The 26,606-nt window shown below is 37.2% G+C and overlaps 2 protein-coding genes across 5 annotated transcripts in view; one reads left to right on the top strand and one right to left on the bottom strand.

The window, feature by feature from the left end:
* EMC2 (ER membrane protein complex subunit 2) overlaps positions 1–26,606 on the bottom strand; it is a 604,202-nt gene that overhangs the window by 323,274 nt on the left and 254,322 nt on the right. The gene's annotated exons all lie outside the window — the stretch shown is intronic.
* On the top strand, positions 1,627–24,013 carry LRRCC1 (leucine rich repeat and coiled-coil centrosomal protein 1). Of its 4 annotated transcripts, none has more exons than XM_085309655.1 (19): positions 1,627–1,780; positions 1,940–2,145; positions 2,499–2,564; positions 4,330–4,497; positions 5,621–5,781; positions 5,882–6,091; positions 6,947–7,149; positions 8,308–8,491; positions 8,825–8,973; positions 10,200–10,404; positions 12,929–13,068; positions 15,711–15,912; positions 17,001–17,186; positions 18,444–18,618; positions 19,485–19,648; positions 20,404–20,612; positions 20,814–20,951; positions 22,813–22,948; positions 23,730–24,013. In XM_085309655.1, exons 1-19 carry the CDS (start codon positions 1,728–1,730, stop codon positions 23,850–23,852), a joined length of 3,078 nt encoding a protein of 1,025 aa, XP_085165781.1. In that variant the 5' UTR covers positions 1,627–1,727; the 3' UTR covers positions 23,853–24,013. The 4 variants fall into 4 exon arrangements, with proteins under 4 accessions (XP_085165781.1, XP_085165536.1, XP_085165619.1 ...); XM_085309410.1 differs by having other exon boundaries at positions 1,652–1,780; positions 17,064–17,186; XM_085309493.1 differs by lacking the exon at positions 20,814–20,951 and having other exon boundaries at positions 1,652–1,780.

Here is a 26,606-nt window from a genome sequence, read left to right as displayed (position 1 = left end):
CAGACTCTTCTCAGTGGTGCCCAGCTACAGGACAAGAGGCAACGGGCACAAAGTTAAACACAGGAAGTTCCACCTGAATATGAGTAAAAACTACTGCGAGGGTGACAGAGCCCTGGAAGATGTTGCCCAAAGAGGTTATGGAGTCTCCTTCTCCAGAGATATTCAAAACCCCCCTAGATGTGATCCTTCTTGAGCAGGGAGGTTGGACTAGGTGATGTCCAGAGGTCCCTTCCAACCTCAACCATTCTGTGATTCTGTATTCACAAGCTGGCTTGTTTTTTTCAGAAAATGGAACTGCAGCTTGAGGAACATGATAGTCTAGTGCCTTGGCAAGGTGCTTTGGCGAGACTTTTTTCTCTTGGTGCTTGCCCAAAATTACTCTATATCGGTCTTTTAGTAAAAGACCCAAGGATCTATTCATTTTCTTGGCAGATGTTACCATTCCACTTTTGTTACTGATCAAGAAAGCAACCCCATGGAATAGCTAATGGCTCAACCAAAGAAAGTGGGCAAAGCCACTGTCTCGTGACATGCTACCATATTTGCACTTTCATCCCAGCAACAGCTGTGCTAGGTGGAGCTCTGCAGGCTAGCCACAGTTTATTATTCTCTTTCTACTTCCAAATGGAGAGCTAGATAAGTTTGCTCCCACAAACAGGGATCGGTTTGCATTTTCTCCATCAAATACTCTGTGTTGCACTGTAAGTCCATCTAGTGATGATCAGGTGCTCTGAAGGGTAATTCATGAAGAAACATCTAGAGTACTGCCAGAGTACTCCAGGGACACTGACACTAGCAAGCACATACAATTCCTGGTTCACATAAAGAGTCTGACATTCAGCCCAGTCTCACTGGATTTTCTAACCAAAATGCACCTCTGCCTACATTTCTCTTTGTAATTTCAGCTGCTCTGCAACGSTGAGCAGAAGATCTCCCTGTCGCCAGGGCCTACCCGGAGGGAGACTCCCCCGCGGGGACCAGYMSSTCCTTCCCCCCGCCTGCCAGCCCCACGGAACCGCCCTGCGTTCACGCCGCGCACGCATGCGGCGCCGGAGCCCCCGGTCCCCGCACACTAGCCCTGGGCAGGCAGAGCCCCGAGGAAGGCCCGAAAGCAGCGGCGTCAACGCGGCCACGGCTGCAGCGCGCAGCAAACACCTCTCCGCGCAGCGCTAACTGCCGCCCTCGCCCACGCCCGGGCCGCCGCCGCCGCGCACTGCACTGCGCATGCACCGCGCTGCTCCCCGCCGCCGCGTACTGCAGCGCGCATGCGCCGCTCTCCTCCCCGCCGCCGCGCACTGCACCGCGCATGCGCCGCTCTGCTCCCCGCCGCCGCGCACTGCACCGCGCATGCGCCGCTCTGCTCCCCGCCGCCGCGTACTGCAGCGCGCATGCGCCGCTCTGCTCCCCGCCGCCGCCGCGTACGGCACTGCACGTGCGCCGCTCTGCTCCCCGCCGTCGCCGCCGCCGCGTACGGCACCGCGCATGCGCCGCTCTGCTCCTTGCCGCCGCCGCCTACTGCACCGCGCCCCCTCCCTCGCGCGTGCGTTTTGCCACCGTGGGGCGCTGGCGCAAAGCGCGAGGTGGGGGGGAAGTAGGTGGCGCTTTGCGGCAGGACTGTCGTGAGGCGAGCGGCTCCCAGCCGTAAAGCACGGGGCGCCGCCGTTGGGCGGCGAGGGAAATTTGAAGCGGAAGGTGGCGCGGCGCGGCGCGGCGGCGAGGGCTTCGTCATGGCGGAGGCCGGGCGTGGGGAGCTCAGCCTCATGGACAGGGGCGTTCGGAGGTGAGGAGCGGGCGAGGCGCCGCCGCCGCCGCTCCGTTGGGGGAGAGGGAAGGCTGCGGCCGTGGCGGGGGGCGCTGGGCCGGGCCCGGCCCTGGGCTGAGCTGCGGGCTGGCGGCCGCGGCTCCCGGCCGGGTGACGCCGAGTTTCTTGTCCTCGCAGCTTGCTGGAGGTCTCCTTGAGCCCGGACCTGCACACGCTCAACCTGCATTGTAACTGCATTGCCAGGATCGAGGGGCTCGACCACCTCCGGAATTTGSTGCACTTGGATCTGTCGTCTAACCAAATTCGGCTCATGGAAGGACTAAACGCCCTGGCTAACCTGCGCACCCTGAATTTGTCCTGTAACTTGATCACCAGAGTGGAGGGTTGGCAATCTTTAGTTCTGTCTGTTTAACAACTTACAATTTTTTTCTATGGTTTATGCTAAAATTTGCTTTTTGAAAGTATACATACAGTTAAAGTTATGTGAAGCTCATCTTAATTACTAGCCATATTATGCACTAAGTTTTAAAATGAGTATGTAGTCTCTGTAAGTTCTGTCACAGCAAGATACCTTACTTGAGAATGGAAAGCTATGATATTGTTTATGATTGTAACTTTTAGTCATAATTTGTTGTTACTACTTTAAAAACCTTACTTGTTTTGCAAGTTTTGATGAAAGCRGAACATACTTTGGAAATAAATCTTACTCTGTTTCTTTTTCCCTTGCTTTGTTTAGGGCTAGAAAAACTCCTTAATTTAACTGTACTGAATTTGTCATATAAYCGCATACATGATCTCTCTGGTAAGTGATTTTGGCATGTTATGGTTTTCAGTAGCAAGTGCAATAAGAAGGGTCTGCTCACTGCAATTTCAAAAGAATTAGCCAAGAGTATTTTCAAAGGTTTCAAGAAGCTCATCTAATTGACTGCACTGACGGTGTTGCTAAAGGTGACAGCTGCTGTGACTCTRAAGTTTCTTCCAGTATAGGTTGTTCTGAACTGGATTTTATTCTTCTGCATTTGACCAGACTGAGCTTTGTCTCTGTAAACCTGGCCATGTAGCTGCCAGTCTAGAGCTGCTCGTATTTAGCTACACAGCTAATAGGRGAGTAGAGGTGGAAAAAAGTTATCATCATCACTAGATTTTGCATTCAAAACATGAGTTCAGGCAACTGTAGCTGCCGCAAAGCCTTAGCCTGCTGTGGTAAGGCTTCCACTGAGAACTGTGAAATTCAATTTTGTGCAACACAGCAACAGTATTCTCTAGTACRGTTACATAGCTTTTACATGAAGCAAAAGTGCCTTGTATACAATGATGTAAGCCAAAACCAGCAAGCACAGACGTTTCTGCCAGAAACAGGTCTCTGTGATCTTCACAGAGTTACAAGTCAAAATTGATCTTTAAGTGCAACCTTTTTCAGTTTTCTTGTAACCTTCCCGCTGCACACTAGCAATTGCTGTGTGTCTGGGGAGCCTTGGTCACATTCATTTTTTTTTCCCTAGAGAAGAAAAGATAAAGTCTTCAGTGTAGTATTTCATTCTCCAGAGACTTAACTGTTAAACTTTGTTAAGTTTTTGGAGTTCTCTGTGGTTACTCTCATTTTTGGCTGCTTTTTCAGGTTTGTAATCCTAAAACAAATAATTGCATATGAATGTGTCCATAGGAAATGGTTTAAAAAAGGACTACATAATATTTTTCTCATGTGTATGTACTACAGTTATCTGACCTAAATCATTCTGGAAGTTGAATAATTGTAGTAATTTAGTGAACAAATATGTTGTTCTAATCCCTTCATGTTTTTTGTTTTGTGTTATAAGTATTAACTGTGTATAAAATGGATACTGAAGGCAAAGCTTTTTACTTCCATGAAGAACTGAATTATATGTTTTTGCTGTGCAGAAGAAATAAAATTTTAAGAGATCTTATATTGCCAGTTGTTATTACTGCTATACTACTACTACATGCGTAAAGTTTTGACAAATATTAGTATTGTGACTTTTGTATTGAACTGTGTACTAGGTTCACACAGAAGTAAAATAAGTGTTTCAAATGCTTATTATCTGCAAAGTGAAATATAAAAATATCTTACAAAATACTTCCGGAAGATTAATCTTTCCTTTATTTAAGATAAAAATAAAACTTTAGTTACAATGTGTTCTCTTCTAAACTATTTATCTAAATAATTAATTGTTTCTAATTAAAGTTTTATGCTACAAAATTCGTTGATTGGTTTGGTAAAACAAAATTAAGAATAACATTTGTAACAATTCTGTTAATGAACTAAGCTACAGCAAATCAACTTGAAGCAAAATATGTTCATTTCTATGAGATTCTTAACATTTGGAAACATACCTTTTTATTTAAAGTTAGCTCTCATGACTAGCTTGGGTGTTGCAGTGTCTGTCCTGTAATTAATATATCTAGCCAGGAATGTAAAGTAATGGTTGTTACGTTTCCAGTTATGTGTTGTTTACTGACTGTTTTTCAACAAGATGCTGTGTGATCCTAGACCACTGGACTTGAACCAGAACAGAAATCACTACTTTGTGTTTTTATCAAATTTCCAGGATTTCAATGCCTTCATGGAACCAGTCATAAGATTAGTCGTATTGAACTTCACAGCAACTGCATAAACAATATTAATCATTTACTTCAGTGCACAAAGGGGCTGCACTTTTTGACCAGTCTCACATTAGAAAAAAATGGAAAGACCAATCCAATTTGTCACATGGCAGGTATGGATCTCATTTTAGGTCATCACTTTGTGCTTTGCAGGTCAGTGATTTCGCTTAAACCATAAACCAGGTTCTGAAGCTTGTGAACTAATTCATATATTGGCCAGCTTGCAGAAATCTGAATTTTGTCAAAATGAACTTGTTCTACATAGACAGCTTCTTTTTCTTCTCCCCCCCCCCACTAGGAATGTTTTCAGAATTGTAAATCTAGTTGTGTGCTTTGATCGGGTTCAACTCTTCATATATTCTTTTAGATTAAGGCAAGTGATTTAAAGAGAACTATAGGAACAGAAAGTATTGCAGAAATAGGAGGAAGAAAGTGTGAATATTATAGAATGGGAGGATGGAAAATGTAAAGAAAGACTACAAATAGATACGATAGAAGGAAGACATAGGAAGTAGATGGTCTTTTGTTTGATCTCTCTTGTGAGCTATCTGTAATAAACACTGTTGGCCCTTCCTGCTTTTCCCACAGATTCAGTAAGCAGTGATAGACTGTAAGATGCTCYGTGGAAATTAGCATTTTCATCAAAATAGGCACAGATTTCACTAGGCAGCTTGAGAGAAGTTCAAGGACTATTTGTGRATACATCATTTTCAAGTGTTTAGTTTAGAGTTCCTTTGAGATTTTTTGTTTTGTTTTTTTTTTTGACTTTTTTTGAGCCAAATAAACACTACACCCTGAATTCAAACAAGCTATATTACAGCATCTTGTCCCCTTACTTCCTTGAGATGAGGTCTTTTCTGTGAAGAATTTTAATCTGATTAAAACTACRTGCTCTATTTTCACAAAGATAAAATTTTTGAGTGTTTGTAAAAATTCTCAATAGATTTTTTTTTAATCTTTCCTGTGCAACTGCAGTGTGCTGATATCATAGTGGTAGAGAAATGCCAGTGTAGACCAGGAATATGAAGGTAGCTTCTCAGACCATCTATTTTTAATGTTTCCTGTTAATAGGTTTTATGGGTGGGAAAATGGGAGCAACATCCAGATAATGCACTACTCCTTTTCTTAAATTATGCATTGCATTTTTAATAGATGATAGGGTACTTACAGTATACCAGGCATCTCTTTCACATATTCATTTTGGTTTAAATGTGATTTTTTTTTCTCCCCCTCAAGGTTACAGAGAAATTGTTCTTCAGACKTTGCCTAAGCTAACAGTTCTAGATGGAAGAAATATTTATGGTGAACCARTAGAGTTGGTAGAAGAAAACTTGCAGTATTTAGGTGATATTTTGGACTGTTTGGTTCCATCTGCATCCTCCCTATACAAAGATAAGGTGCTATAGTTTGCATGTACTGATCTTAAAACTGGTATACCAGATACTTATATCACATACAACTCATTAATGTTGTAGGGGCTGTCTTTTATTTTAATAGAACTCTGCTAYGTTACCGGTGGTGACACCTCGTATTGACCAGGCATTAGCTCATTTTCATCAGCGAACGAGAATACCGCTTCAAAGTGCTGTCAGCTCCTCTACAGAGGCTGTCTCATCTTCAGAACCAGAAAAGGCCAAACTGGATAAAATGCACAGTGAGATGAGGATTAAAAAAATAGAAGATCAAATTTCACAGATACTGCAAAAGGTTAATTTTTTTCCTTTAATTGTACAGAAATTTTTGTAAAATTAAATGTGTCTTTATGATGCAAAAATTCACCATGACTGACTGGAGTATTTATACTGGTAGGTATGTGCTGACTTTGTGCGAATGTATACTTAATGATTTTGAAAAACTGTAAATAAGATAAAAGCAAGACTTTAAAACTGAAGATTGTACTCCGAATTGTGAAAACTCGGTACCAAATAGGAAATACAGTAGAGGACTAGAAGAACTATCTGATCATGTAAAATTAGATAGAAAATTGTTTTCTGCATTTGTTTACTCTGACRCCATTAATATATGTAATTAAACCAAGGTGAAATATTTAATGCAGTCAAATGACTGGATTATAAAGGTTGTGAAAGCTACTTCTTAGTCCTTAAACCTAATAATAGGTCAAGCTGGTGTCATACACAGGAAAGCATACCTAACAAATGTGTTTTTGTAAGAGTTTACATTGTGCCTAGAAGATTTGCAAAGGGGTGAGGAGTTTTGGGGTTTTTTTTGTTTGTTTGTTTGTTTTTAAGTGCTGTGTTTGTATTGTATTTTACACCAAGCTTATTAATGTACTTCTATGCCTGAGGATTTTAAAAAGCTTCAGGTATTCCAGAAAGAAACAACTACTTATTCTCAAGCATGCTGTTCTGTTGGTTGTATGTTCCATTTAAAAATAACAAAATATTTTAGTAAGGAGGGAATAGGTAATTTGGAATCAGTTATTTAATTCTCTATTAAAGTTATGTTAAGTCTTAACTTTTCAAATGTAACACCTCAATAAGAGTTAGAGTTAGTCAATTAGAAATCTTAAAATATGCAAATAAGACTTAGATCTGTTCTTAGGTATCTGATGCCTCAAGAAAGGATGCTCCTCCAAATGTTCTCAAAGCTAAGAGAGACACAGATCCAACTTCTGAGAGTGAACATGAGAGTGAGAAAGAAAATGACAGAAAGGTTGTGAAAAGAAGCAAGATCCCTACTTATCGTAGAACTGCCTTATCTACTAGATGTCATGCTAATCATCCTAAGAGCAAAATAACTGACAGGTATTTCCAGCTTTGCCATATAAAGCCAAAGTGAAGCTGAATGTTTTCAGGGTAAATGTAATTTAATTTGAAATGTTAAAGTGGTAGTTTGGATTGACTTGTGGTAGTAATGCTCTAAAAGTCTAGTTACTAGAGGTTCATAATAAATTGTTTTTTAGGAAGGCAATTGCATCAAACTCCTGAATGTTTCCTCCCTTCCCTTAAAAAAAAAAAAAAAAAAAAAAAAAAAATCAGCCGGCACTAAGCTGGCACTGTGGATAAATATTTAATATACGGGCACTTTTTCTTAATCTGCTAGCCTGTTTCATATACTCTCCTGTATCCTTGTTTCCTATTAGTTTTTCCATGTCTTTTGTTTTATGAAATAATAACATGTCTTTAAAATGATATTTATATATAAACATTARAAAACTCAGTTTATGGATTATTTGAAATTTTCTAATGTTCATTCTTAATCATTTCTCTACATGAGAATTTTCTGCCTTTAATTTAAAGGGAAACTGAATTGAAGATAAGGAAAATAATTTTCCAAAATAAACACTTTCACAATTCTAGCAGCTTGTAGTTTCATTCTTATTTTAATTTATGGAAGCAGAATTCTGTTTATGTAAAAAATATATATACCAATGACTGCCTGAGTCAGATTTTAAAATATATATATACATTCACAAAGTCATATTGGTAACCCAAGAATATAACTCCTTATTTTGTGATGCAGCTGAGGATGCTATAATAATTTATATTTGGTTATATAGTAAGTATCAGAAGTATGACAAAGAAAATAATTGGACTGTACATAAAAAAAAAAATATATATATATATATATATACATTGGACTGTGTTAGTTTATTAGCCACTGCAGCTCTGTAACTACTCTGCCTCTAAAGTTGTTTCATAACTATCTGATCATAAGATGTTTTTCAAGTAACATCTTCTGGTACTACATATTTTTACAGCTGACAATTTCAGTTTAGTTGTTAGTCTTCTGACCAGTTTACACATTATTCTATATGTGTATACAATTCAGGTTCTATGTAGAATTGTAAAACGTTTGTTCTGTAAAAGTATCTGAATCCCTTGTACCATTGATGATAATGTATGAGGAGATGCTTCAACTCTGCATATCCTTATTTGTATCTTGATTTTCTGCTGTTACAGGGAAGAGAAGGGTTCTTTAAAGTGTCCACGCTCCAGTCAGAGAGACACTCATGTCAGTTCTTCACTGGATAATCCAGACTTGGAAGTAGTAGGAAGAAGAGCCGAATTATTAATAGGAAAGCAGAACCATGCAGAAAAAATAGAAGAAACTAATTCAAATGGCACAGAGGAATCCACATACCGAGTATGTTTTACATCATTTCAGGTTAAATAAGAGTTTATTTTTACCTGAAGCCAAACATATCTCCTGGTGAAACTCTAAAATCAGAGCTGACAAAAGTAACTGCATGTAAATAGCATCGAAAAGTAGTGAAGTTTTTTTAATTCTCTTCCTACTGATACTATTTTATATCTAACTTTCAAGGGGAGGTTTAGCCTGTTCAGAGCCTTGTCTCTGTGTTCTGTCTGTTCCAGAAAGGTCAAGAAATCCTGTTCTACAACTGTGAATATTGTTTGTCAGTTTTGGCTATGTTTGAATGATTCCTAGTAAGCTGATGTTTAATATATTCTTGCTTAGGCACTGATTCAAGAACTGGATCAGGAGAAGGAAAGGAGGTGGAAAGCAGAACAAGCTGAGAAGAAATTAATAGAGCATGTCAGAGAGCTACAGAAACATGCAAAAGAAGAAAAGAATATTCAGAGTATGGCTGTATACACTACAGATAGGTAGGGAAGCAAAGTGCTCTAGCTTTTTCTTTTTTCTTAATCAAGTCACAGTCCTTATGTAGCTCAAGAAGTGAGAACAGCTTTAAAAATATATTTGGAAAATGATGCATCAAGAAGTATTGCTAGAACTTCTCTCAGTGCTACTAATGAAATTGTTCCCACTACTGTGCTGTAAACAAGTGCAGTGCAAAACCTGATGAGTTGTCACTATTTACTTGAGAAGACATGGGAAAACAAGAAATTCTGACAGTGTTTATTCCCCTRTTCTTCCTCTTTGTATCCCCATTATCAGTGCACCACTTACCTCTAATTCTAGCCCTCTACTTCCTAAACAATCCTTATCATAATTGTACTTTCCCTTTCAGCTCATGCCCTAACTACTGCATCTGGCCTCAAATTTTACTTCAAGCTTTTTATTTTCAAGCTCCCTTTCAATCTGTATGCACAGCTCTCTATCTTTCCTGTACAGCCGAACAAAGACATTTCTTGCAGAGCAGAGCAAGCCAATAGGGAGTATGTTGTTCCAGTCTGGTCTAGCRTATCTTTATACAGGTTACCATCCTAATCCTTATCAATTCTGGCTAACGTTCTCCACTTCCTCAGAAGTCCTCCCTTCCAGCAAAATACTGTATGTTGTCTGGATGTTTGGAGATAGCTGCTCTATTTGTCGTCTTCTTAATTGTGCTGTATGTATAAAAGGCACATTTTCTTTCTTGTAAGAAAGAAACAAGCCAAATATTTTCTGAGTTACCATCTATGACTGTCTGTGTAATACTTTTTTTTTTCCTTTTAGCTTTAGGTTCATTTCTAGTGTTCATTTGTTATCACCTCCTTAAAAGATTTAAGCTCCTTTTCTTTAGGGATTGAAATGTCCTTAAATATCCTGATAATGTTTGATAAGTTTTCTAAAGTAAATCTATCAAAAATTACAAATTGGTATTATTCAATTCCTATATAAGAAATGACCTTCCCAGTAGGACTTTAAAGACGTATCTAGCAGGTTGTCTCTAACTTAGTTTATTTTAAAGTTAAGTTCAATATAGTCATGCTACACATTTCAGTAATATTTTACATATTATTAAGCAGTCCTGCATAGTGATCCTGCACTTAGTAAAATTCAACAAAGAACAATGAAGTGCAACACATCAAATGTGTGTTTTTTCTCAGTGGCATCAGACTAAAAACTAACATAAATATTACAACAACTTCATTGCATTAATTTTCAGGTTAAAGGAATTGATATTGAAAGAGAGAGAGGTTAAAACAAGATTGCAAACAGATATACAGCAATTGAAAGGTGAAGCYGAAAGACTTACTAACGAGTTAAATCAAGCAAGAAATAAAGAAGCAGAATACCAGAAGGCTATGCAAGCTTTAGAAGAAACACTAKCCAAGATGGAGACACAGAGGTTACAGCAACGAACAATAGAGGTAGTATTTTTCATGAGTGAACAATATGATGGTGACAAGAGGGCTACTAAGTTTCTAGATATTAATAAACACTAGATGTCACAAGCCTTAAGTCTGAGTTTTTCACAGTAAAAGCTGATTTTCTCTACATAGTACCAGTTAGTAACAAACATCTATTTTAATTTTTAGGTAATGTCTTTAAAAATGGAAATACGTTTTATGTGACATGTTGTCTAAGAGATTAAGTCCGATGTGCTGAGCACTGAGAACTGGTATTTTCTAAATTTTTGTTGCCACAGGCTCTTTATTCAATACACAAATAGATAAAATCAAGATGCTAGACCGGATACAGCTACTATTTTTGATGGAAAAGAAATCATTCCATAACTCCTGTGGCTAAAAGCTGCACTTTCCAATATCAGACTTCCTGTTGWTTAATTATTTTCCTGTATCAGGTTTCTATGGCTCTACAGGTGATCTTCTGTTCACATATCTACTTGTCACTTTGAAAGAACTAAATTAATTGATCTTCTGTAGAGAAGAGGAGGCTGTTTTCTATGTCTTTTTCCTTTGAGATAGGAAATAACTTAATGCTATATGAGGCTGTTAATTCTTTTTTTTTCCTTTTTCTTTTCTTCCTTTTTTTTTAAACAATTTTGTGGAAATAGCCATCTTTATTCTCAATAATAGGGGTATGTTTTTAGTATCTGCAAAAGCTTTATTATGGGAAGGTCTTTGCTCCTGTCTTTAAGATCCTGTAGAGAAATACTCTTTATTTATGTTTCAAAGAATAATCATGATCTAGAACTGAATTGTCTCATTTTGAATGTTCAGATTTGTATAGCTTATTTTATCAACTTTAATAGTAATTTTAKAATATTTTATAGAGCTGCTCTTGCAGTACATGTGGAAAGTTAGCTTACTGTTAAGGAGATGAATATGCTGCCTGAAACCTTAGCCATCAGTGATGAAAGATAGTTACTCTATATAGTTGCTGTTTAAGTATTTAAATTAACGTGATTAGATTATAGCTTCAAAGGATGCAAGACATTTATGTTATTCCTTATTTTCTGGCCTTCTTTAAGTATGCACATGTTGTCACTTGATTTTTTTTTTTGATTTTTATGTTTTTCAATTTAAGAGACAGTTGCCTCATTTCATCACCAAAACAGTAAGGATACAGTGGAATGTGTCTAAATGTTACTCAAGAAGAGACTTAACTTGGAATATGAGGATTTAGAAATAAACATACACAAGCCTCATTAAAAAGTTTGTAAAACAGGGATGGAGTTGAGGGAGGAAGAATAGTTAAAATRTAATTCTGATAAAATAGATTTTTGTTTTTGTTTTGTTTTTTCTTTCAAGAGTTCAAAAGTAAACTAGGTAGTCTTTGCATTCCAGCTCTGCMCTTTGATAACTAACACATGGGGTAATCTTGAGTAGTTCATTAATTAGCAATTACTCACRGCTTTAGTACCCTGGAAAGCAAAGAGATTAGAATTGTGTAAGCATAGACTGTGGAGGGAAAGCTGTCCTAAATACTTGCTTTGGAGGACAGGTTGACAGGAAAATTAAGTGATTAGCACTCACTGCCTAAGCATACAGAGATATAGATGGTATATAGACACATCATTGTATAGACACACAGAGAAAGAGGTGAATTTTTCAAGTAGTGATTAGGAGGAGCAGGAGCATCTCTTATCGCCTCTGTTGTTTGTCCCATGTTCTAACTTGCAGCCTTCTGAAATGTCTTTATTCTGAATTACCATTTCATGAGTAAATAAACCCTTTTTTATAACTATTTCCATGTGATCTTTCTTTTCTACTTGTCAAGTCAGAAAATACACTTTGTATGTAARAAGCCTCATTATAAAAAGGAATTCCTCATGAAAGTTTGTATCAATTGGAAAAAGTGGAGTATGCCACCTTCTGTTCATCCTGTGATTCTGTTTTTCATAAGTTCACTGGAAGGCAGCACTGTTCAGCAATGTTAAAATGTAAAACTCAGTAAGATGCACATTTTAATGATACCTGTTATAATTGGAGTGTTTAAAAAAAGGTAATGTTGAAAACATCTAAAAATATTTTCCTTGAGACTAACACAAGAGTTGCTATGCAAGAGTTTGTAATTTGAGGAAATTATTTTGCCAATATACGTGTCCCATGTCTAAAACAGTTCTTCATATTAAGTAAATGTCCTTGGTTCTTCACAGAAGTTTTTCTGTTTGGTTGGGGGTGTTTTGTTCTATTTTGTGGTAAATTAAGCTAGCATTTAACTGTAAACATATACTTAAATTTCTGCAAGTGTAACGAAACATAACAATAAAAAATTAAAGCTTTTTTTTGAGTTAGATAATGCTATAAAATTCCATGAAAATTTGTGAAAATATTGATTGAGGTGGAGCATGCTATAAACATAATAGCCCAGATAGATTTGCCTGAAGTGTTAATAAAGCAGCTATTCCTTTGTGTTCTAGTGCAAGACATGAAGAATAGAAGACAATTTCAAAACCTTGTTCCTCTCATTTTTATTAATTCTCCACAGATGAAACAGATTCAAGAAGCAGAACTTAAAGCATCAGCAAATGGAAGAGAAGTACAGTTGCTCCGGACATCTCTTCGACAACAGAAAGAGAAGGTTAAACAACTACATGAACTTCTCATATTAAGAGAGCAAGAACAGAGGTATGGAGTTTTTAATTTTGTTTTCACAACAAGCTCGTGGAGATGTTAGTTTTGCTAGCCTGTTTTGTTTGAATATGTTCTGCTAGATTTTTTTCTTTTTGTTAAAGGAGAGATGCTCTTGTTTTTTTTTTTTTAAAAAAAAAAAAAGATCGTCTTCCCATCCATATTTTTCCTCAGAGAAGAATGTCTTCAAATCTTTTAGTTTTCTGACTTGGAAGTCCACACAGATAAATTGTGTCCTTCCAGTCTTTCCTTTTGTAGGATCTGGTATTATTAGATGGCTGAAATTGTTGTTTAAAATACTTGGTCTTTAATCCAGGAAAAAATCAGGTAAAAATAGAATTGAATTTGATCACAGAATGGTTGAGGTTGGGGGAAACCTCCTGGAYATCATTTAGTCCAACCCCCTGCTCAAGTAGGGTCACCAAGAGCATGTTCCACAAGATTGAGTCCAGGTGGGTTTTGAATATCTCTAGAGGAGACTCCACAACCTCTTTGGGCAACCTGTTCCAGGGCTCTGTCACTCTCACAGTGAAGTTTTTCCTTATGTTCAGACAGAACTTCTTGCCTTTCAGTCTGTACCCATTGCCTCTTGTCCTGTAGCTGGGCACCACTGAGAAGAGTCTGGCCCCATTCCTCTTGACACTCTCCCTTTAGGTGCTTATAGACATTGATAAGATCCCCCCTCAGTCTTGTCTTCTCCAGGCTAAAGAGGCTCAACTCTTGCAGCTCAACTCTCCTCATAGGGCAGATGCTCCAGCCCTCTGATCATCTTCATAGCCCTACGCTGGACTTTCTCCAGYAGCTCCATGTCTCTTGTACTGGCGAGCCCAGAACTGGAGACAGGACTCCAGCTGTGGCCTCACCAGGGCTGAGTAGAGGGGCAGGATCACCTCCCTYGACCTGCTGGCAACACTCTTCCTGATACACCCCAGGATACCCTTGGCCTTGCTGGCCACAAGGGCACATTGCTACCTCGTGGTTAACTTGTTGTCCCCCAGGACTCCCAGGTCSTTCTCTGCAGAGCTGCTCTCCAGCAGGCTAGCCCTCAGCCTGTACTGGTGCATGGAGTTATTCCTCCCTAGGTGCAGGACCCTCCACTTGCCCTTGTTGAACTTCATGAGGTTCTTCCTCTTTGCCCTTCTTGAAGATTGGAGTGACACTGGTTTTCTTCCAGTCCTCAGGCACCTCTCCTTTTCTCCATGACCTTTCAGAGATGATGGAAAGCAGTCTAGAGATAACATCCACCAGCTCCCTCAGTATTTGTGGGTGCATCCCATTGGGGCCCATGGATTTGTGGATGTCAGGTTTGCCTAAAAGATCTCTAACCTGATCCTCCTCGACCAAGGGGAAGTCTTCTTTTCTCCAGACTCCCTGTCTTGTCTGCAGGCTCTGGGATTCCTGAGGGCTGGTCTTAGCAGTAAAGACTGAAGCAAAGAAGGCATTCAGTAACTCTGCCTTCTTTGTATCCTCCATCACCAGGACACCCACCCTATTCAGCAGTGGGCCCACATTTTCCTTAGTCTTCTTTTTGCTACTGATATATTTGAAGAAGCTCTTCTTGTTGTCCTTGACATCCCTTGCCAGATTTAATTCCAAATAGGCCTTGGCTGCCTTTGTTGCATCCCTGCGTACTCTGACCATGTTCTTATAATCCTCCCAAGTGGCCTGTCCCCTCTTCCACATCCTGTGTACTTTCTTCTTCTGTTTGAGTTTTGGTCATCTGAAAGTCTGCATGTACTACAATAATACAAAATATTCCTCTAAAAGTGTAAGCTTTTATAGCATCTTGCTTTAGTGCAGATTGGTGGTTTTATTGGCTCTTTTCCCATTTCCCTTCTAAATTTGCCTTTTTTAGAGAATACTTGAGCAGTCTTTTACTACTTAGTTAACAATCAAATATGTGTAAGAAATAGAGGAGGCAGTGTGCATGGAATTTTAGTAACAAAGTAAGTTGATAATATTGTTCAACTTTTCAAGGATGAATGTATACAAATACCAAGACAATTTCAGGTATAAATGGGGAAGATCTGATACTTGCGTTTTGAGAACTTTCAATTGTTCCCACATAAATCTCCAAAAGATTTAATGTGAAGGACAGCAGACGTGTTTTGTGTTGTACTTTAAATGATGAATAGAAATGATGAGTAGAAAAGACTTAAGTTACAGCGTGATTTTTTGCTTCAGCATATTCCTGTGGGGATGTTCAGTCAGAAAGCAGACAGATATCCTGGAGGCTTTTGGTCTCCGCTGCTGCTACTTTTCAGGTTTCGGGGTTGAGTAAGGAGCAATGATTTTTGATTGAGGGTGATTTCCCAAGTCCCTATATGTCTTCTAGATATTTATAGTTCCTTGATATATCACTAACACCAAAAGAGCAATTGAATAATTTCTACTAAAATTCAAATTAAAAAGCAAGTTTCTTTTTTTCTTTCTGTGGATATTTTAATAGTAGTCGACGTACCTTTATCCTCCCAGGGCCAATGTCATGGAGAACAGAAATTTGTCAGTGAAACTAAGGAATGTATCTCCTTTAATTATGAAATTCATTGTTATGCTTTTAAGGAGTATTAAGAAAACCAACTAAAGTAAACATTTTGGATGCTGTGGTCCTATCGTATGTATATGTTTGGTAACTCCAGGAAAGAGCTTGAAACTCGAGTTGCTTTAAATGGACCTGAATTCCAACATATCTTGTCAAAAGAAGTGGCTAAAGAAGAACRGAGGCATGAAGAACGTGTTAAAGAATTTCAGGAGAAAATTAATTTATTAAACCAGAAGTATATGGAGTTAGAAGATGAATTTCGTTTAGCTTTAACTATTGAAGCAAAAAGGTTTAAAGAGGTAAGGGTAACAGAGGATTCCATTTTGAACTGGATAGTGTTAAGGGGCTCTTAAATTTGAGTGTCAAATTCTTCTGATCTTAAGGTCTTAGTTGTAAGGATTCATGTAAAATGCTGGTAGTAAGCTTTGAAATAACATTTGGTATCTRTGCTCTAAGCGTTGATAAGCTAGCACTCAAAAAAACTGAATTTTTGTTTATAAATAAAAGTTAAAATGAAGTTAAGAAAACTTAGCTCAGTTGGTTAGAGCGTGGTGCTGCTAATGCTAAGGTCACGAGTTCAATCCCCGTATGGGCTACGCTGAGGGTTGGACTAAATGATCTCCAGAGGTCCCTTCCAACCTTACCATTCTATGATTCTATCAGGTGGTGGTAATTTTTTAGAATATATTGATCTGCTAATAGAGTATTTTGTTAAAAAAAAAAAATCTCTTTTTTGGACAGGAAGCTATGGCCACTTGTTTACTGGTGTATTTAATAACAAAGTTCCCTGTTTTAATTTTCAAAGTTTTTCTGGAATTTTCTTGCTGAAGTCCTTAACTTATTCTATGGCTAGTGTTGGTGTCATTTTATATGGAAATTAAAATGCACAAAAGATTTAAAATATGTCATCTTTAATTTAAAATTGTTTTACTTAATTTTAAATAACCTGGATACATGAGAGAAGAGGGGTAAGAAGAACTATTCAATTATTTTTCTTAATGTGAGTTCCAACTCTTTTTCCTTGTTAAGTGATCCTTTCCAGATTTCAGCGTTAGTCTTAAGTGAGGTGGAAAAAGACATTTTTTTCCCCTTCTCAAATTRTGATTTTTTTTCTGTTTGTTTTTCTCCCATCCCCCAAGAGACTATTTTGAATTTTTTACAAATTTGTAGCTGAGCAGAACTGGCAAAGTGAGTTAAAATGTCATCAAGGAACTAGTAAAAAACTTGCTTTGGATGTTTGTTAATTTCACATGCTCCTAATCAATTAAGAATTTCAAATAAAAGAAGAAATGTGGAGTTGTGTGTGTGTGTGTGTGTGTGTGTGTCACCATTGATTTTTTGTGGAAGTTAATATTTTTCAAGGGTGTTTCTTATCTTAAAACTTTAGGTTAAAGATGCTTTTGAAAATGTTGCTGCTGAGCTAGCTGAACATAAACAGGCCCTCTTTCAGTCTGAACAGAAGGAAAAACAGATGGCAAGTCTGATCCAAGACCTGACAAGTATAGTGAAAGAACAGAAAGCAAAAATTACAGAATTATTAAAATCAAAACAAGAAGTCACAGCAAACCTCAAGGTACTTGTTTCAAAACACTTCAACTACACACATGTACATATGACTTTTTGTAACTTTTTATATATAAAAGTAGTAAATCCGTAGAAGGTAGATTTACTGAAAGATACATGTTTCATGTCACACTAAAATCCAGTACTCAATATCCACATCAACCTTAACTTTTTTATGTCATGCCACTTCGCATTTCTCACAAACATTGAGCTCGTAATATAGCAAAATCTAAACATACATTCATGTCCCACAAATTCTCTTCAAGCTTGTGAATGCTAGCATATTATATATAATCAAGTAGTCACTGTAAACTGAGATTTACAAACCTATGTTAATATCTCTGAACTTTTGTAAAGTCAAAATAATAGAATATAGTTCTGCAGATAAAATACTGAGAGCCCGCTATATACAAAGTAAAAGCTAACTTACACTGATATTCAAATGTAGTATTCACAACATAATACATGAGAATTACATGTAATTAACAATATCAGAGTCATTATCTAATAATCATGTGTAATTTTAATGTTAAACACTGTGGGTGCTATTGCTTTACCTTGTACTACTGATATATCTTATAATACTGTATTATCCACAAGTAGGATAATATATATTCTGAGGAACATGTAACTATTTAACAGCTTCTTATAACAGTCTATGTATCATGATCATTATCTATGCAGTACAACCTCTGCATAGCTGTTTCTAGTCTCCTTGCTGCAGGTTGCTGTTTTGATGTGCAAACAGTGCTGATAGGCTATTTTTAGTGTTTTACAGATTACAGCTGCTTAACATTGTATTTTTTTTTATTTTTGTACTTTTTCAAGATTTTTTTTAAAGCAACAGCACTCACTAGCAGAAACCTATGTGATTTACAATTACACTTTCTCATGGGAAGGGGAAGCTCAACACAGCCTCTGTAGGCTTTTTGCCATTTGGTTTTTAACATCTTACCTTGACTTTATTTGTCTTATTTCTAACTTGTGTGTTTATAATTCTAAACATTTTTTAAAGCATTAGAAACTTAAGATGACTATTTAGAAATAAGCTTTACAAACTTAATTTTCTGGGAATTAACTGTGTCTATTTGAAACAAAACATTTGCATCCAGAGATGCTTGCTTTTTTCAGATAGAATTTTGCATGTAAGCAGAATGTTCCTCAGTTAGCTTAATTGAGTGCATATCAGTATTGCTTTCCTCGCAAGTTAGAATTGATTGAAATTCTGAATACTTACTCAAAAGGATCTTACTGTCTTTTCATGCAGTGTCGAACTGGAGAACTTGAAACTGTGGTTGAGGAGGACAAGCAGAAGGCCGTTCAAATTGAACTTCTGAAGAAAGAAAATGCAAAGCTTGCTTCTCAGCTGGCAGCCCAGGAATCTCTGATTGATGGGTTAAAAATGGAAAGAAAAATATGGGGACAAGAGTTGGCACAACAGGGTAAAATATAAAATTTTTGTGTTGGGGTAAAAATATTAGTGTTTATTGTCATCCTTTTCCAAGCGAGCATTCCAGTATAGGGGTCGCAGGGTCCCTGTATGTTGATGTTATCCAGTTGTATTGCAAGTCGTCTTTGTGTTTACTGTAGTACCTGTGCCATTATGGGAACTATAACAGCAGTTGTGGGAGTTTGCCCTATGCAGAGGGCAAAAAAAAAAAATACTATCACTTTAAACTGATCATCTTAAGGAGTGCTGCAAATACAAGAAGTCAAGCCAGTGCATACAAAAGGCCTAGGTATAAATTGCACATTTGTATAAAAATGCAGGGTTTTTTCCACTTACAATTTGGGTTCAGTTGTGAATACAGGTGTTATGTTGCCCCAAAATCCCATTATATGTTGTATGAAGTGCTTCTAAATGTGAAATTTCTGAAATATTTCTTTTTCTAAATAGTGTTATGTAAAGCTGCTTATCTGTCAGAAGTCCAAAGTGAAAATTTCAATAGACCTCTTAAAAATAACTGACTTAAATATTGGATGAAAAAGGGCCTTGGCTTCTGCTCCCTACCCCACTCCATATGACTCTTAATATAGAATTGGCACTATGTTGTAGGTTCTTTGAGGTGGCTTGCGTTTGTGCTATTGTTTATTTGTGTCAAATAAGTCTTCAAAGGATAAAATACATTTATTTAATTCTGCATTTCCTCCTAAATATAACCTATGTGTAGATTAAAGCCCTTCAGTGCTTGCTGTGGGCCAAATGATCGTGTCTGATTTAAATTTTTTTTTAATTTATCTTGAAATTACGTATCTTGAAGTCATCCTTAAAACAAGTACTCTAGTGTGAATATCCTGTTTTATCCAGGAGCTCATCTTGCTCAAGATCGGGGAAAAATGGAGGCAAAAATTGAGGTTTTAACAAACGAAATTGAGATTTTAAAAAAGCAAAAGGAACAGGACAGTGATGCTCTAAGAATTAAAACCAAAATAGTGGATGATCAGACAGAAACAATTAGGAAATTAAAAGAAGTAAGTCAAGTGCTTTACAATTACTGTGCTTATATAAAATAAGACTTGCAGTGAAAGTTATACTATAGGGCCTCTCCATATTCCAAGCTTTACTGTTTCTGGAAGTATAATGAGGCTGTCGGTGCCATTTGAATTCTTTGAAAGTGGAAGAGGAACTTGTATTAACTTGGTGGACTGTCAGAGGCATTACTTTGAATCTCTTACTGAAACATATTTATGTAAAGACGTGCTTCTCTTTGAATCACTTCCAAACAAGCTATTCTTGATAAGGCTTTTGAGAGATAAAAAGTAGGAAAGCATAGTTTTTCTGTGCATGTTGAAAAAACAACTAAACTAAAATTTGTTTCATCTTTACTTTACAATGTAAATGTTTCTTCTCTATTCTGTTGCTTTTGTAATTCAGTATTATAACGACGGAGCAACTGCTTGTTCCTTTTATTCTATTCATCTCATTTAGAGCCTGTAGTCTTTAGCTTATCAGAATGAAGTTTTATGGTATCTTAACGCAGTCAAGATTGGATACATTATTTGTTATGTGAGCTCAGTAATTTATGTATGTAGAAAAAAATGTATTAAAATCAAAATATATTAACATAAAACCATTATTTAGTCAGATTACTTAATTACGTTTGTTAAGAGTGAACTTTCACATATCAATCTGTGATTGATTCCAGAATGGAATAAACAGATAGTGGATAACAATAAAGTTAGACTGAAGAGGTTTTTTTGTATACTAAAATATTTGTTTTTTAAAGGGTTTAAAAGAAAAAGATCAACAAATTAGAAAACAACATGAAGAAAATACTGAAGCTCAAAAGATTCTTCAGATACAGTTGGGTGAAAAAGCTGCTGAATTTGAAGAGCTAATGGAAAAATTAGAAAGGCAAGATGAAAGAAAAGAGGAGTTAAAGCAACTGCTAGAAGAAAAAGAAGTAGAACTTGAGGATATTAAGAAATCACACAGGTGATGTATATAGTTATAATTCTAAGGAGCTATTGCCAATTGTATGAAATGTTTCTCCTGTGAAATTTTAGTTCAGGGAGAACCTGCTTACTATTAAAACATAGAGAAATGTGGAAAAGTGAAAACAATGAAAACTTTTCCTGCACTCCTAAGAAGTGGTAAAATCTATAATCATTGTAAATACATACATTCTATTTTCAGTGCACTGAAAAAGAAGTGGCAAGGTAAAGGAGAACTACTAAGCCAGCTGGAGGTGCAAGTTAAACAAATGAAGGAGAGCTTTGATACCAAAGAGAAGAAGTTGATTGAAGAGAGAAATAAAAGTCTTCAAACTCAGAAGTAAATACGTTAACATGAATAACTAAGTTATTAGAGTTTCAGTTTTAATATGTATACAAAAAAATTTGATTATACCATGAAAGAATGCATAATGCCTTTTTAAGTACTCTCTGTTTAGAAGTAATTCTTTCTATACAGCTGGTATTCCGTGGAAGTAGCATTCAGTTACAACCTCTAAAATATTTAGCTGTATTCCCATTTTCTTCGGAAATGGTTAGATTCTACACTTGGCACTCTCTAGAACACCTGTTCCACCACAGTGCTTTCAATTTACAYCTTTGAGCGTCAGGAAACTCCATGTCAGACTTAAGTGATAGTGACTTGCATGCAATCTGCGCACGCCAGCTGCAGTCATGCAGTGAAGGTGCGTGTGAGGCACCATCTCGTGACAGTGTCTGTATGGGTTGTCTTTTGAGCACGGAGCCTGCCCAACTTCTTGCTCGTGAACGTGAGCAGGGTGCATGAGGCAGAACTGGTTGCAAGCCACAGGTCAAGCCAAGCAAGCAACTGTGGCTGACATTTGAGGTTAGGAGAGAGACTACAGTGATTTAGTACATGTCTGTGCAGGAAGATGAATGTGCAGAGGTCTTGTGAACAGTGTAGGGAACTAGTAGGACYTACTAATACTTACTATCTTAACCAAGGAAAAAACTAATTTGGCTGTTGTTGTAGGATTAAAGGAGGATATGTGTATATATATGTTTAAAATTTTAATAAATTTAGGCCTTTATGAAAAACTGTATGTAAATTACATGTCATTCTCTTCCCGTACARTTAATAATGGGGTTTTAATTTATTACTCCTCTTGTATTGTCAAATTTTTTAGAGCACTTAATAGTGAATTTGAGATGACTGGGAAACAAATATTCACACCCCAGAAAATGACCAGGGATTTAAATGATGCTTTTGGCAGTATTGAGAAATACAGTAAACTGCTGCCTGTGATAAGCCTGGATTGTTAGTAGTATTTTTATCTTATTCACTTGCYCCTTTCTCATCTTTATTTTTCCTCCTTCCTCCTAGTTACTCTTAAGAAAGGAACTAATTTTCCATTCAGACTGTATAAATAAGCAACATTAACCACGCTGTTACAGAAGGAATGAGCTTGTATTACTAAGGAATTTTGCTTTATATTTTTAAGTGAAACACAGACTTTTAAAATCACATTTTCACTATTCCTTTAAGGCAGGTGAGGTTAAATTGTCATCTGATTAAGAAGTGAAAGAAGATACCATCATGATGATGATGATTTTTTTTKKKGGGGGGGGGRGGGGGGGAACAATTGTTGATGGTACAATGCTTTTGAATACTTGGAAGTTCAATAGCGAAACTGAAATTTTGTCACAAAATAATTGTTTCAAAATTTTACTGTAAATTAGTAGCATAGTGGAATAACCTTCCTTGCAGTGGAAGGGTGTGCATGATATAGCTAGATTTGTCTACTCCGCTTATAAAGAGCAGGCGCTTTTTCTGTTTTTTTGCAATACTAGACTACAGGCAATTTACAGGATTGCATAGTCTAGTTTTTACCTTCTTGGGAAAAAACACTATCCTCTATGATAAGTAAATGTTTGAAAGCACATGGAGTTCTTAYCCATGTTGACAGAAGCAAGCCTGAATGGTTTTTTTGTTTGCTAGTGATTAACTGCTTCAGCGAAGAATACCAAAGCTCTAAACACGATGCCTAAAGCTAGAATGTGTTTTTGAGAAAACAGAAGATCTTCTGAAGCTAGATATTGAAAGAATTGTCTTGGTGCCGACATCTTTAGAAGCATTATCAAAGGCAGAACTGGACAAAGCATAATACTTCTTTTTTGTTTGTTTGTTTTGGCTGTCTGGTGAGATATTTTTTTTCTTTTAGGGCTGCACTAGAAAAGCTTCATGCAATGGATGATGCTTTTAGAAAACAACTTGAATCAACATTAGCGGCTCATCAGGCAGAACTGTTGCAGCTGGAAAATGAAAAGCAAAAACAAATTGAAGAAGCAAATGAAAAAGTAATTTTAATACTAAATTATTATGTGTTTAGTTGTATTTTTATTCTACAGCCACCATGACGGTGGTACTTCAGATCACCTGTTTATATCTGTTGGCTGATCTCTTCATGGAAACAGCCCTTGTATAGTATTAYGTCTTTGTGCAGTAGGAGAATACGTAGAACATTATAGTCATGAAGTTATATATTCAAAAAAAGTAGAGTGGCAAGTTATGTAGCTATGTCAATACCTAAACATTCTTTATCTACAGAGGAAAGAGTAATGGTGATATATCAGATTAAATCAGATTAAACAATTACTATTCTTGCCAGTATTTTCCTATTATATTACTTTTTTATGGTATGATAACTAGTGCTTTTTGTACATGGCAGATGCTTTACTTTTTGAAAACTGGCCATCTCCTTCTAGCAAATGAAAACTTTTTTTAAAGCCAAACTTTGCTACTGCACAGACTGGCAAAGGTGGCGTGTCACTTGTTTAAACATTTGATTCCATGTATCATCRACTTTGTTTTTTCTAACTCAGAAATTGTTCATCTTATTTTGTCTTTATTTGTGATGTTTCCACGCAGTTCCTCAAGGAAGTATTTCTACTTCTTTGAAAGTACTTACAGCTATACTTAGAGCTTTAGTGAAAAGTCTGTGCTACAACGTAAGGTTTATAACATGGGTCCTTTGCTAATATAAGTGCATAATTCCTACCTTTTTTTATCAATGCAAAAAATTATCAAGCATATCGAGGAAARGCAGGAATTATATTTGATCTCTATATGCTGTTTCAGGTTTACCAAGTTGAAGAAGAAATGCGTCAGCTTCTGCAGGAAATGGCAAACAACAAAAAATCAATGGAAAATAAAATAAAACGACTTACAAATGCACTGAGTGACATTCAACAAGATCTTTGAAATGGTATGCCTTACATCTGAGAGTTTTCCTCTTCATACACTTTCTTAGCATATATATTGAAGTAAACATTTACATACCCTATGATGCACTTTTTTCCTTCTTTTCTTTGAAGTATTTTAAGAAAACATTCTCTGAGATGCATATTTTGAAAGTTTAGGAAACAGGCATAAGTGTTTATACAATATTTTTGTAATAAATTATTATTTCTACGTTGTGTATCTGGTATTCTTTTCTATGACTGTTCTGTCAAAGTGGATCAAAACAAGTCTACTGAAAAGCATCATGTGAAGTTAGGAACTAGCATTATGTTTAATAAGAAACAAGCAGGTAAAAACAGGAGATCTAATACAAAGAGGGTCTAAGCACAGGAGTATAAAAATGGAAAGAGAGGAGCTTGACAAAGACTTTTYGTACTGAATAGATTGCTTCTGGATTATGGCGTTATGTTTCCTCTAACAAGTCAAGTTTTTAATACTGTGTTTTTATTTAATTAATATGCATATACTTCCAGACAAAATTATGGTTCTTGGACTTTAGGAAATCACTAAGTAACAAGCATGATCTTAATTACTGTTCTTACTTATTTTAGTCCAGTTTGGTTCTCTGTGGAAATAGGTTTCCAAACAGGCTTTTGAAAAATGTGAGATAATGAATTAACATCTTCATATGGAAACTAATTGTAAGCCTTACGTTAATATGATTTTTCCAACACTTCTGTAATGGCACTACTTTCATACTTTCRTAATGGACTACTTTCCTTCAGAATCTCCATAGCACTGATGCATTTATGCAACTTGCTTATTTTCAGAAGCTATTGAATGTTGTTACACTACACCATAATTGAAAGTGTTAAATGCTGAAGTAATAATCAATTATTTGTTGGTACACAAGGTGGAGCCATTTCTTCCTAACTCAAAACACATTGTCACTAAAGCAGAGAGGCCTGTTGCACCAGTGAAAGCAAAAGCCCCTAAGCAGACTTTAACATGAGTTTGTTTTGAACTTGAGCATAAGCAAACTAATGTAGCATAAATGCTATAGGTATTTTTTTGTGAGTGTGTGTCCCCAGTGGCCCACTAAAAATATTATTTGCTATTGCTGGTAATGGGCCACAGGCCCTTGGCTGACTGTGCAAGGCCTGTTAGGCTTGTTATCAGTTTTTGTTATGAGAATTTACTGTGTGAACCAGAGCTTTGTGCCAGGTGTCTCTTGTTATGATGTGCAGCTTAAGTGTGGGATAGCAGCAAAGGCCTTGAAACATGGGCACAAGTTGAAAGCGGAGGCCCCAGCATCACAAACAACTCCCTGACTGGTCTTTGAGAACGCACAACCTTGAGATCTGGGAAAAGACCGCTTTTGCTTAAAGAAAAGAACAACAAGAAAGCAAAAAATAAAAAAAAATGCCTGCAGTGGCCTGGGAAAGTAACACAGTAACATCCTCAGCACCGTATGCAACATAGTGCAAGGGGGAGGTGAAGTTTATGGGCTGGCAATTGTCTAGAAATTAAACCACCTGATAAAAGGGTAAGAGCCCGTATTTGCGGGAGGGGGCAGAAAGAAACCGCCTCCTTCAGTTCCGTCTCCCCTCAGCAAAGAGTCCCCGCATCTGGCCGCCCCGACCTCAGAGACGGAGACCACCGAGGAGCATCGTCGTCAGCGCTAACGATGCGGCATCAGCTCTGCGGTACTGTGCCCTCGCAGCTCGTTTAGGTATAACTGTTAAGGACTGACGCTGAGGTCTGCGCTAGTAGTCAATCTGTAATAATTACTACATACGATAATGATTAATATGGGGTAAGAACTCACAACTTGTTAATGATTGGCAATCTAGTAAATTTTGTTGTAAAGCTTAAATTAGGCTTGTTTATCTGCTTTCTAAGCACTCCCAGCACAGCAAACTCTTGATTCTCTGATACATATATACATATAACATCATTGCCTAAATGCAGAAAATGTATTTTTGTTCTTTGCACGCTATACTCCTTCAGGAGCCACGTTATTTGAGAAAACATTGATCTCGAAAACTGCCCTGTAATATTTATGTGGATTTCACTCACGCGGAAGAGTTGCTTTTTTGCAGCAGCAGCAGCATTGAAAAGCATCAGAATGCTCTTCTCACTCACTTACCAGTGTCTTTTGAGGTGGTACTCTTTTTTATTTGTTAATTTTTTGTTACAGCCAGAATTTTGATGAAATAACTGAATTCCTGGAATGCATTAACAGGATAAAGGAACTTGATTTTACTCTTTTTCTGAATTTATTAATATAAATGTGGATTTTTTCTTCTAAAACTTTCATTCTATTACTATTTTCTGGTTTTGTCACAGAGAATTACTACTCTTTGTCATAAATTATTTTTGTTCCTTGCTCTCATACTATGGAATTTGGGTAAACAGGTGTTTAAGCAGAGGTTGGATTTTTTGTTTTTCAGCTGACTAATTCTGCCTTCGCTGTTGTTTCCCACTTTAGGCTTTTAATTTCTACCTTGGGAATAGGCCTTGAAACGATAAATTAATGAAATTAAAAACCATGCCAAATTTTAGTATTCATGGGGACAAATTTCAGCTTGGTGATTCAATGATTGGAAGCTATTAAATAACTAAATAAATGAAAATAAAATGCAACGCGAACTCTGCCCTCGGCAGAGGCAGCGTGCTTTCCGGACGGGAGCAGGTTGAACGCAGCGTCCCTCGGCCGCGGCTCCTCGCCCACCGGCACGTCTGAGCGCCGCGCCAGGCCGTGCCGCGCCGGCC

Source organism: Rhea americana, unplaced genomic scaffold (genome assembly GCF_003343005.1).
Source record: "Rhea americana isolate MKP2758 unplaced genomic scaffold, rheAme1 scaffold_0, whole genome shotgun sequence".
In the NCBI taxonomy this organism is placed as follows: Eukaryota; Metazoa; Chordata; class Aves; order Rheiformes; family Rheidae; genus Rhea; species Rhea americana.
Note: the sequence above shows the minus strand (reverse complement) of the source record. Positions and strands in the feature narration are given on the sequence as shown.